The sequence below is a fragment of the Gigantopelta aegis genome, chromosome 8 (genome assembly GCF_016097555.1).
Source record: "Gigantopelta aegis isolate Gae_Host chromosome 8, Gae_host_genome, whole genome shotgun sequence".
Taxonomy (NCBI): domain Eukaryota; kingdom Metazoa; phylum Mollusca; class Gastropoda; order Neomphalida; family Peltospiridae; genus Gigantopelta; species Gigantopelta aegis.
Genome location: NC_054706.1, coordinates 60845810 through 60858611, shown reverse-complemented (window position 1 = coordinate 60858611; position 12802 = coordinate 60845810). Strand labels below are relative to the sequence as shown.

General features: G+C 35.1%; 2 protein-coding genes across 3 annotated transcripts in view; both read right to left on the bottom strand.

Moving 5' to 3' along the window:
• LOC121378662 (xylosyltransferase 2-like) overlaps window positions 1-328 on the bottom strand; it is a 69140-nt gene extending 68812 nt beyond the window's left edge. For both annotated transcript variants that reach the window (XM_041506941.1, XM_041506940.1), the window contains exon 1: window positions 86-328. In XM_041506941.1, the coding sequence (XP_041362875.1) occupies window positions 86-328 (243 nt within the window). The remainder of the gene's footprint in view (window positions 1-85) is intronic.
• A 6713-nt stretch (window positions 329-7041) lies between these two features.
• The window catches only part of LOC121379765, a 32084-nt gene continuing 26323 nt past the window's right edge, over window positions 7042-12802 (bottom strand). The window contains exons 19-25 of the mRNA XM_041508416.1: window positions 12222-12351; window positions 10609-10691; window positions 9950-10023; window positions 9481-9532; window positions 8678-8764; window positions 8266-8357; window positions 7042-7354 (exon numbers count right to left, since the gene is read on the bottom strand). Of these exons, the coding sequence (XP_041364350.1) occupies window positions 7225-7354; window positions 8266-8357; window positions 8678-8764; window positions 9481-9532; window positions 9950-10023; window positions 10609-10691; window positions 12222-12351 (648 nt within the window). The 3' untranslated portion in view covers window positions 7042-7224. The remainder of the gene's footprint in view (window positions 7355-8265; window positions 8358-8677; window positions 8765-9480; window positions 9533-9949; window positions 10024-10608; window positions 10692-12221; window positions 12352-12802) is intronic.

Genomic DNA, 12802 nt, shown 5'->3' with positions numbered 1-12802 from the left:
AATATCAATTCAGTGATCTGCTGAACAAATTGCAAAACTCCTCTTTTTTTCTAATTATTAAAGTATTATTAACTAAAATACTTACCGAATTTGTCTGCTCAATATTTACACCTTGACCACGTTTTACAACTTGTCGACTGTCACTGTCAAATGGATTTTTTAAAGAAAACGTATCATCCGATCGGTTATCGGGGTTTTCTGGTCTGATCATGTTATAAAAGCTATAGCCAAGAAATAGCTGAAGTCCTAAGATCAGTAGAGCAATATAAAAGAAATATTTATATCTTGAACACATTCTTTGCGAGGAAGCTATTCGAGATACAGCCATACTTCGCAAGCTTTCAACTCGCTTTACTATTTTCATTCCTTCCACGAGTGGAGAGTTCCAATTTTTCAAGTCAGAGTTGCAGAATACAGACTTTCGGACTACATTAAAGCCATTGAAAGAAATGACAGTTGCAGAATGCAGACTTTATTTTGTAGCATTCGGTGATGTATCAATTTCAACACATTGTGATGATTAATTACACACTGTACGCTGTCTGGAGCGATTACAATACATACAAGTTTATTAAATTGATGAACATGTTATGATTTTTTTTATTGATTTTTTTTTGCTTGATTTATTGGATGGGGTGGCGGAGGTAACGGTTATATTAGATAGTATGCCATATGTCATCATAACATTCCCTTGTTTAATTCATATATATATATTCATACATTTTTTCTCTGTCTTGTTTTAAATCCACAACCACAAGCACACCCAAACCCAGACTGAAGACAATTACTGAAGTATTTGGGTTTTAAAGTAATTAAATCACTGCCTTAGAATAGAAACACGCACACACACTACACACATACTCACACACACACACACACACACACACACACACACATGCGTGCACACACACACATCAATATTACTACTGAATAAAGTATGTTTTAAGCATACTGCACACAATTAAACAAATTTGAAACTCAAGTGTCTGGTCTTGTGCTAATGGTACATAACAATGGTAAAATAGTATTGTTGTAATAAACCAATTGACTGGACAAGTAAACAGTTGCATATCCAGGTGTGGAATAACTATAGTCTAATTTTGAAGATATCTAACAAAAATATACTAAATTACTAAAGAAACAATGTCTTTTTAAATATGTTAAAATCACACATAATAGATGAAAATGAAATAGCAGGCACTTTGTTCATGCTTCATAACTGGTATGTTATGAGTAAGGGTATATGCTATCGTGTTGTTGAAACATGAATATAAAGACCCACTGCTGTGAGTCACTTCTTGGATGGCAAGAAAAAGTAGAATGGTCCGTAGGTAAGCTGCAGAGGACAGAAGAAGAAGTTTGTTTTGTTTAACGATACCACTAGAGCACATTGATTAAATAATCATTAGCTATTGGATGTCAAACATTGGTAATTCTGACTTGTAGTCATCAGAGGAAATCCGCTACATTTTTTCTAATGCTACAAGGGATCCTTTATATGCACTATTCCACAGACAGGATAGTACATACCACAACCGTTGATATACCAGTCATGGAGCACTGGCTGGAACGAGAAATAACTCAATGGGCTCACTGACGGGGATCAATCCTAGACCGACTGCGCATCAAGCAAATACTTTACCACTGGGCTACATCCCATCCCGCCTTGCAGAGGACAGTACCTTTCAGTTAAGCTGGCATCGATATGTCTAAGTTTATTTTGATTAATGACATTACTAGAGCACATTGATTTATTAATCATCCTCTATTGGATGTCAAACATGTGGTAATTCTGACATAGTCTTAGAGAGGAAACCTGCAGATAGGATAGCACATACCATGTGCTTTGATATACCAGTTGTGATGCACTAGCTGGAACAAGAAATAGCCCAATAGGCCCACTGACTGGGATCGATCCTTGACTGACCACACATCTGGCAAGCTATTTACCACTAGCTAGGCTATGTCCTGCCCCATATGGATGTGTAATCAGTCAGCAAATGAGGTCAGGTCTTAACATGCAAGCTGTTTTAGCACATGCCTGTCATGGGCACAGGTGCCGGCCTCAGCTGGCTCCTCCGTCCAGGACAGGAAAGAGTTGGGGTGGGTGGGAGAAGGGACCATCTGCACTGGCAGGTGCACGAGAGCACCAGCAGCCCGTAACAGGCAGGGGACTCAGCAAATGAAATGAAAGACCCTTCAAGTACTGATGACCAGAACAGGAGTCCCAGACTGCTGTTTGAAGCATAACTTTTAAATAATTACCATTATGATACTGTAGTGTGTGGTGTAAAATATCTTTGTAATCCAATACCCTTTTGTATTGGTATTAGAGGACGGGGGTGTTCCATTCATATATTTGTTGAATGATAAGTCATGATGGCATGACAATTATCATAACTGTAACAATGAAGACATTTCCAAAACATAGTTCAAAAATTAGCTTAAAATTGTCATGATTGTGAGTTGAATTATCCACAAGAGAGAAATCAAATATATTCCATAATTACTAACAATATTATATTTTTGATGGGTTATTATTATTATATTTGCTTTAATCTTAGGTTTAGCTTTTAATGTACAAACTAGAATTTTATTCTAACACACATGGAAAACAAACAAATATTACATACACTTCAAAGTTTTATTCCAACAAACAAATATTACATATAAATTTCAAATTTTTACTCTAATTGAGTTAGTAAATATAGTAAAGAAATAAAGAAAAACTTAAGTAAATATATGTAAAAATTACAGCAAACATTTCTCTCGTACAATTTTCTATTTGATGCCAAATATACATGTATAGAAATTTCTAACTGAAAGATATGACAGTAAACTCTGTGATTCATACATATTTTATATTAACAAAAAAATAAATGGAGACATGCATCCCTGAGTTAAGAGACATTTAAGTGAAGTTACCTTTTAATCAGCATTAACAATAAGCCAACAACATTTTTCTAGTTAAGCAGGAGTAGACAATTTTACATAAATATATCTGCTACTCATGAGACAGTAACCAATGGAAATAAATAACCTCACTTAAATTTTAACATCAAGTCATTTAACTTGACATGGGAGTTTTAAAATCTGTAAAAATAATATTTAATATTTATAACAAACACAAAAAATAGATAAATCTGGGTACTTCAACATTCATTAAATGTGTGCATCTTCAAAATTAAAAATAAACCCATTAGAAAACAATGTACCCTATCTACAGCATTTATATAAACATTCAAAATGTTATAAAAAAAATTAAATACATTTTCTTAAAATAAAAAGAAAGGAAGGTTTTATTTAATGACGCACTCAACACATTATTTTACGGTTATATGGCATCAGACATATGGTTACGGACCACACAGATTTTGAGAGGAAACCCGCTGTCACCACTACATGGGCTACTCTTCCGATTAGCAGCAAGGGATCGTTTAATTGCGCTTCCCACATAGCACAAACCATGGCCTTTGTTGAACCAGTTATGGATCACTGGTTGGTGCAAGTGGTTTACACCTACCCATTGAGCCTTGCGGAGCACTCACTCAGGGTTTGGAGTCAGTATCTGGATTAAAAATCCCATGCCTCGACTGGGATCCGAACCCAGTATCTACCAGCCTGTAGACCGATGGCCTACCACGACGCCACCCAGGCCGGTTTTTCTTAAAATATTCTTCTGTACAAAAAATAAAAAATGCAAGCTTTTGTTTTTAAATTATGTGCATATGTCATAAAAAAAATCTTGCATATTTATTATCTTTTAAATATATACATTTATGAAAATGATAAACATTACAGGAAAACAAAACAACCCTCCTCCCCATCCGAAAATAATCACCATGACAATCACCAAATATTATTTATACAATGATTTATTTATAATTGTTCACAACAAAATGTTTTATAACTATATTTGATAATGTGATACATTAACTTTTTATTATATAATTACCACTTTTAGGATCTATCGCCATCATGGGCTATTTCTTGTTCCAGGCAGTACACCACAACTGGTATATCAAAGGCCTGTCTGTGGAATGGTGCATATAAAAGATTCCTAGCTACTAATGAAAAAATGTAATGGGTTTCTTCTCTAAGACTATATGTCAGAATGACCAAATGTTTGAAATTCAGTAGCCGATGATTAATAAATCAATGTGCTGTAGTGGTGTCATTAAAACATTTCTTTTTTAATTAATTACCACTTGCACACTTTTAAATATATAATAAATAAAAAAACATAGATAAAGCTATATAAAACATGACAAATAAATTATAATACTGCTTTCAGTAGAAAAACTGACATGTACAGTGAAACCCCTCTAAACCGGACACCCTCAGGACCAAGTAAAATGTCCAGTATTAATAGGTATCCGGTTTAGAGAGGTTAAGTTCTTTACTGATTTTTAAAAAAGGACCCTGAAAAAATGTCCGGTTTTGAGGGAATTTCAGTTTACAGAGGGTCCGGTTTTGAGAGGTTTCACTGTATTAACATTTTAAGTTGCTCATAACATGCTATATACTAAAACATGTACAAATATATCACAGCTAATGCTTAATATAGTAATTTGTGCAAAACAACCATTCAAAATACTGAAACACTAAAACATGTGTGTGACCTTACAAGGTCATTATGTTGACAGTGTTTTAAAACTGATTTAGCCAAGCCATTCTTCGGTGATTATGGCATACTTGACACTTAGTATAGACAATAACATTTGGCAATAATGGAATAAGATGAAGTTGAACTACCGTATTTTCCCATGTATTATGCGTACCGGTGTATAATGTGCACCCCCCTACTTTGAACGTTTATTCCAAGAAAAAAAACATAAACCACAATATAATGCGCACCGTTTTTTTAAACCACAAAATCGACAGTGAATGCAAGATGTACCGTTTTTCCCCGTCACCAAAATTAACAAAAAGCGAAAGAAGCGGTATATTCAAGAAACAAAACTTAAGTTAGGTATTTGAGTACATAGACCTACATGTGACATTAAATAAAGGCTAGTACTTGCATACTTACATGTCACAGACTCACACGTGCATAAATCAAAACAGTTATATACCCCATACACTGTAAATTACTAATAAATATATGAAAACAAAAATATAGCATATTACATTTCGTTCTCGAGGCTAACGTGAATGCGCGAGATTTCTAAATTTATAATAGTGTGGTATATTTCCGGTTTGCCGGAAATGGCCGAATTAAATCTCGTGGAAATTAAAAATATTTACGGTGCAGTTTTGTCATTTTTGTGTACTTTTTAGCGAGGTATGGATACTTTTGTAGATTTATTTTGCATTTATTACAACCATCACAAGTGAAAAGCGATTTTTAAGAGGGTTTTGGCGTTTCGTTGTAATGAACACTGTCAATAACCTGTAAAGTACCGTAAACTACCGATCGGCGATTTTTCATGGGTGATCGCTGGACATTTTTAAAAGATATTTTTTCTATTGCTATGTATAGTGCGCACCCCCATTTGTAACCTGTATTTTCTGGAAAAAAAGTGCACATAATACATGGGAAAATACGGTATTTCATATTACATTGGTAGAAGTTGTTTCATACCGACTGCAATAACTGTACAAACTGACAGTTATAGTTTACCAGTGCACACAACGTACACAACATTGACAGGGCTAACTCTGGCACTCACCAAATTCGCTAACTGCGAATTTTAAAACCAACTGGCAAATTTTATTTAAATATGGCGAAATAATTTCATGTAATAATTGATATTTTGTTAGAAAATAATTGGGTTTCAGTAATTTTTTAAGTTTAATAAATCATTTGGCAAAATGTTCTGCTCAGCCTTAAAATTGTAATGTTAGAAAAATAAATGTACATAACATTTAGATGAATCTTTTTAGCCGAAAGAAGGATTTGATCTAGTGTTGGAAATCCTAATAATGATCACATTTTAATATTTAAGGGAGATAACTACGTTTGTCATAGAAAATAATTTTCTGGTTATTACAGGGAGATAACTGCATTTAGCATGGAAAAATAATTCCTTAGTTAAATGCACATGAACAAAATAAGTGACAGCTTACCAGGTGCTTAACCCGTTTGCTCAGTAAGTCTTTCATGTAACCATTTTTCATTAAATTCCATAGAGCCAGAGGTCCGGCTATGTGTGAAAAGAAATCACTGTCGCACTAGCATCAATTAATGAGAGATATACTGCTGATAGCCAACATCAGTGACTCAAGATGGGTTACCTTGTCAGAATGATGGCGGATTCGTTATGACACCACTGACTGTCTGTACAACGCTGGCCCACCAGCACCATGCTATTGGGGTATATAGAGAAAAGTAATGGACTTTGGATTCCACTAAGCTGTAATCTTTGTTTCATAAAGGTCAAACCACCTCGTCTTGCAAAAATGAAAAAATTATGGAGGACCAATCATGAAACCACCGACGGTCCAGCATTGCCATTGGCCCACCAGCAGTATACCATCTGGGTTTATGGACTTTGAATTCCACTAAGCTATAATCTTAGTTTCTCAAGGGTCGAACCACCTCAGTGGATCTATTGGGTCTTTTTCCACCCCAGCCACTGCCCCATGAAAGGTCATGGTACATGTATGTACTTCCCTGTTTGTTGGAAAGTGCATATAAAAATCACTTGCTACTAATGAAAGAACATAGTATGTTTCCTCTGAAGACTAAGAGTCAGAATTATCAAATATGTGACATCAAATAGCCGAAAATTAATAATCAATGTGCTCTAGTGGTGTCATTAAAACAAAACAAACAAACAAACAAATTGTTTCTCAAGAGATGAATTACAGCCTTGGAGAAGGGATTAAGCTCTAATCCTTGTTCCTCTTGAGGAAGAAGGAACGAAGAAAATGGTTTATTTAACGACACACTCAACACATTTTATTTATGGCTATATGGAGTCAGACATATGGTTAAGGACCACACAGATATTGAGGGAGGAAACCTGCTGTTGCCACTTCATGGGTTACTCTTTTCGGTTAGCAGCAAGGGATCTTTTATATGCACCATCCCATAGACAGGATAGCACATACCACAGACTTTGGCGTACCAGCCATGGTGCACTGGCTGGAGTGAGAAATAGCCCAATGGGCTCACTGATGGGAATCGACTCTTGAGGAAGAAGTTGAAGCCTTGGTAGTCCATTAAATTGTAATATTTGTTTCTTTCTTAGAAGAAGTCACAGGTTTGCATGGAGTCCATTACACTGAAATTCTTGTTGCTCTTGATGAAGGAGTCATTGTCTTGGAAGTCATGGTTTTCGGAGTCAGTGTTTTAGGAGTGGATGAAGAACCAGCTGTTTCCAGGAGTTGAAGGGTCTTCCGCGATTCCCTGAACAAGTAAATAATATGGGTGATACGACACATTCTGATAAAACTGACATCTGTCTGATCTAGAAATGTGTGTATTCCAGACTGATTTAAATTTACATTCCCAAATTATTACAAAACCATTGTAGAAGTGTGTTAGGGTTAGGTAACGTACCAGTTAACTGAACAATAGGTTATCTATGTAAAAATCACATGAATCAATTTCCAGTTACCTAAAGTTTTGAAATATTGTCCCCTGGTGTATGGTAATAGGCCTTAGAAAATTAGCATGGATGGTCTATTCTAAATGGTTAAATACTAAAAATATACTAGAAATTCTATTTTTAAATAACATTAGAAAAACTCTATAATTCTCCACTTTATGGATGTTATAGAATAATCTTTCTTCTTCTGAAGGCTCTTCTACATTTTATGTTCCACATGCCACACATGTATACAAGATATATTATATTTGTACTACCTTGTATTGTAATTATATTGTATCTTCTACATTTTATGTCCCCCATGCCATGCATTTAGCCAAAAAGGTATTATATTTGTACTGCCTTGTATTGTAATTATATTGTATCTTCTACATTTTATGTCCTCCATGCCATGCATTTAGCCAAAAAGGTATTATATTTGTACTGCCTTGTATTGTAATTATATTGTATCTTCTACATTTTATGTCCTCCACGCCATGCATTTAGCCAAAAAGGTATTATATTTGTACTGCCTTGTATTGTAATTATATTGTATCTTCTACATTTTATGTCCCCCATGCAGTTAGACAAGCAGTATTATATAAAATTTTGTACTACCATGTATTGTAAGTATATTGTATTTTATACATCTTATGTTCCCAATGCCATGCAGTTAGACAAGAGGTATTATATGTATACTACCTTGTATGGTAAGTATATTGTTTCTTACCTGGCTAGTGGTCCCTCTAATTTCTCACGCTCTTTTAGAGTTCTTATCACTCTCTTGTCAGCTAGTTTCAATATCGCAAATGATCTGACAATCTGTTGAAAAACAATTTATAAGATTAGGAAATTAGAAAAGTATTCTGGACCCATTCTTATAAAACTTTTAGAGTCTAGACTCGAGACTCTAATGACATCACATGCATACAATTTGTATGGCATTGTCATCACATTAGTGTCTAGAATCTAAACAGTTTTTATTACACGCCAGCAACCCTTGGGATATGGGCACATTAAATGAGTTCTCTTCCTTCTAAATCTATGTAAACAATGTGCAAGGGTATGAAAACATTAATTTTCAATTTATTTCAATGTTCAACTCGTTATGAATGAAAGACGAATGTGTCACTCATACAAACCATCAGACGGACATATTCACTGGAGTCCAGCTCTAACATCTCCAGCAGAAGTCGAGTCAGCTTTTCACTCTTCATTCCCAGAGTTCCCTGTAATACACAGCAACATGCAGATCAATACAGTTCATAAAACACAGTTTGTAAGGAATGAAGTGTAATGTAATGTCTTCAAGTGACAGACTAGGTTTTAAAAAAACATTCTGCCATTTTTGATAATTAAACTCAAATATTACTTAGATTTTATTGTTTAGATTATCCATTTCCATTCATCCGAAGTGTTTCTGGTTACCCTGAATAAAATGGAATGGAACATAGGTAACATTTTAAAAGTAACTGCTACATTCCATGAAATCAGGCAATGGGTATCTGATTTCATGTCAAACAGCCCAACTCAAATGCTGTAAAACATGATATTATTTCAGACTTCATCCAAACTTGGATATGTTAAGCAGCCATTATCCATTTTACAATCTTTAAAGACTGAAAATCCACAATGTTTGAACCATTTGTTAATCAAGATAGTCAAACCAAAATGGCCATATACATATGTATTGGGGACATAACAGCTGTTAAAGTTACTCACAACAGTTGTTACAGTTACTCACAACAGCTGTCAGTTACAACAGCTGCCAGTGACAACAGCTGTTAGTTACAACAGTTATTCACACAACTGTTTATTACTAACAGAGACGGTAGGTACTTCAAACAGCTGTGACACGTACTCACAAAGTTGTTAGTTATTCACAACAGCTGTAACAGTTACTCACAGTTGTTAGTTACTCACAACAACTGTTACAGTTACTCACAACAGAAATGGCAGCCTGGGATCTAACATCTTCCTCAGAGTTTTCAAGCTTCCTGTAATAAATGTTGTCTATTAATCAATGGCATCATATTATATGAAATATCTTATTATTATGGTTCATAGAAAGCATAATAATTTTTTTTTTTAAATGTTTAGAATGTATTAATTACTTTAACTTACTGGTTGTCATTGAACAGCTGTTCATTCATTCGTTCGTTCATTCGTTTGTTCGTTTGTTCATTCATTCATTCATAAGTATTCCTTGGACCGTGTCTTGTACAGAATTATGACATTGAACATATAACTTGTTTTGTCAATTCTATTTAATTAGGTAAGGCTTTAGAAATGAGAAAAAAAAAACCAAGTAACCATTAAGCTTTCTTAATATCGTAATTGGACAAAATCACTATTGAATTTATCAGTAATGAATTCCTTACAAAATCAGTGATATACGTTTTTATTCAACTCACTTTTCTGTTGACTCACAGGCTCTTGTGAACATCCCCAATGCGGTGAGTGCCTTGGCAGAAGCAATCCTAACATCCTAAATGACATAAACATGGAGTTATGTAATAGTTTCTGTAACAAGTCCTTTTAAAGATGTTTCTTTTTCTGACATGAGTCTCAAGAAAATCAATCCTTTAACAAGTTCCATGGATTAATTTTCTTGAGAAAAGTGTGAAAGAGAAAATATGTACAAAAGGATGAGTCCCATAATTATTTTCTAGTGCAACCATTCTTATAATTTTAGTATAATTATTAAATAAAACTTAAAATTAAATCACTGGGGCAAGAATCTCATGCTTTATATAATAAAGATGACAATATTCTCTAATTAAAATGATTAAAATGAAAAAACAAAAGATAAGTATATGATTATTGGCAAATTGTAATAATTTTACAACAATATTTTAAAATATGTTAACAATTTAAATGTGACAATCATTTCCAGTTTGTTCCATTAAACCAGGGACTTGGTCATTTTGGTGTTATATCTTGAATTTTTTTTAAATTATAATAATAATACACTTTTAAATGGAAACTGCTAATTTAAAAGAATTAATTTACACATTAATAAAACATCACCTTTAGAACATATTACTGACTGCTGTATAAAATAAACACATACTGCATTTGGATCATCCCACAGTTTCCGCTCCAGTAAACCATAAATGTTTTCATAAGCATCCAACACACACGGATGGCCAGGTCCTGGAAAACAAGGAGAGGGAGGATTGTTTTAATGACAGTTTAGCACATGTTTTAATGACGACTATTTGAGGATAAACACAAGGTTATTGTGACATTGGTCTTGAATGTATGTGGATCTTATAACCCTTTGGCGTCACTCTTCAAGTGACGCTGGTTTGGGAAGTTATAATAACTTCCTAAACAACTAGTAGGCTGCCAGGATTGGACTGAACTGTGGTTGGACATGGTCGAGGGTGGGGGTGATGGGATGCCGGGAGTTAGGGCATTCTTTGGGGCTATATGCGTAGGCGGTTCGGCCTTAGGTTTTGTGTAGGGCCGGCCTCACCTCCCTCGCAACCCTCACGTGGTCACACCAATGTTTAAAATATGATTGGCAGCCCCTTTCCTCTTTAACCTCCCATGGGCTCAATGAATATTGGTTAATAATTATTATTAATTTTAGACCAGCCCATCTAAATTTGCGCCGAAATTATATTATATTAATAATTTATATAGGTAAGGAATGCTAATATTTTTCTTTAAGGGCGCAGCCAAAACTTATTAACCCGTTTTCCCCTTTTTTATACTTTTGGCATTAATATTCAAAATTTCAAAATTTCCTCTATTTGTTAGGTTATCCCTGTCCCGAGTCAGACCCCCGATCCTATCAGAGGCCGGACTCGGGATAGGCGTGTTCGAAACCCTAGTGGTATATGGACATGTTAAACCAGTTACTAAGCTGAATGTATGTGGAGGACATTCCAGCCTGTGCATCACGACTGGTATATCAAAGGCTGTGGTATGTGTTGTCCTGTCTGTGGGATGGTGCATATAAAAGATCCCTTGCTACTAATGGAAAAAAATGTAGCAGGTTTCCTCTCTAAGACTATTTGTCAAAATTACCAAATATTTGACATCCAATAGCCAATGATTAATAAATCAATGTGCTCTAGTGGTTTCATTTAACAAAACAAACTTAACTTATAACTTTGTATGTGAGGGGAAAATCTTGCTGTCCTACCAAACAGGCCACTAATACTCAATGGCAGTAATGAAACTTTATTGTGCGTTTCCACATATCACAGCCTATACCATACAATATACCAGTCGTGGAACACAGAATGGGATGAGGAAAACCCAATTAAAGTCCAGTCAAATAGCCTACCAAATGGTAGGCATAGCAGTACTAAATGTTCTATCTAATTTTTTGTAACTTTGCAATTTGGTATAGAGGAGTACAAGGACAGAAAAGGACCAGGATGTGCAGATGGAATGTAAAAGACATTGAAAGATAGGAGCTGCCAGATTGGGAAGAAATAAGATAGAAAGAAAAGTGGGCAGTGGAATTTAAAAATAAAAAGGAGGTATGTAAGTATACTTGAGTAAAACAATTTCTACATTTGACCTAAATCTTTTTTAATATGATGTAAATTAACAACAAGAAAACCTATATTTACATCTTATTAAATTGATAATTACATGTACACACAAGAGCATATCAAGTACCTAATTTTGTATTTGACTATTATTACCAACTGTTATAATACTTACCCAGCGAGATGAGAAGCTTGGCTGCTAGCTCCCTGTGTTTCCAAGACGGCGACGTGCGCAGAAGGTTTTGAACATTGTGCACAACAACCGAGTCTGTACAGTTGAGCTGCTTCACAAGGACTTCGAGAGCCTACAAGATTAAAGTCTGTCAATTAAAACCACTAACACTAATGTTTCTGGAGTACATACTTCTTCTTTTTTTCGCACTATTGCCTGAGAACTGTTGCTCTGTTCACATGTCAGTTATGCAACCTTAAATTCACGTGAACCACAAATAAGTTATGTGGTAGCTCCCAAAATGATAACTGCATTCAATATGTATAGATGGATGGATGGAGGATAGAGGGAAGGTCGGGAGGGATGGAGTGATGTTGGTTGGATGGATGGATGGATGGATGAATGGATGGATGTATGAATGTATGGATTGATGGATGGATGGAGGGATGGATGGATGGATGGATGGACGGAGGGATGGAGGGACAAACAGACGGATGGATGGGTATGGATAAATGGTGGATGGATGGAGGATAGAGGGAGGTTTTGGGATGGTTTGTTGGATTGATAAACGGATGGGTATGGAT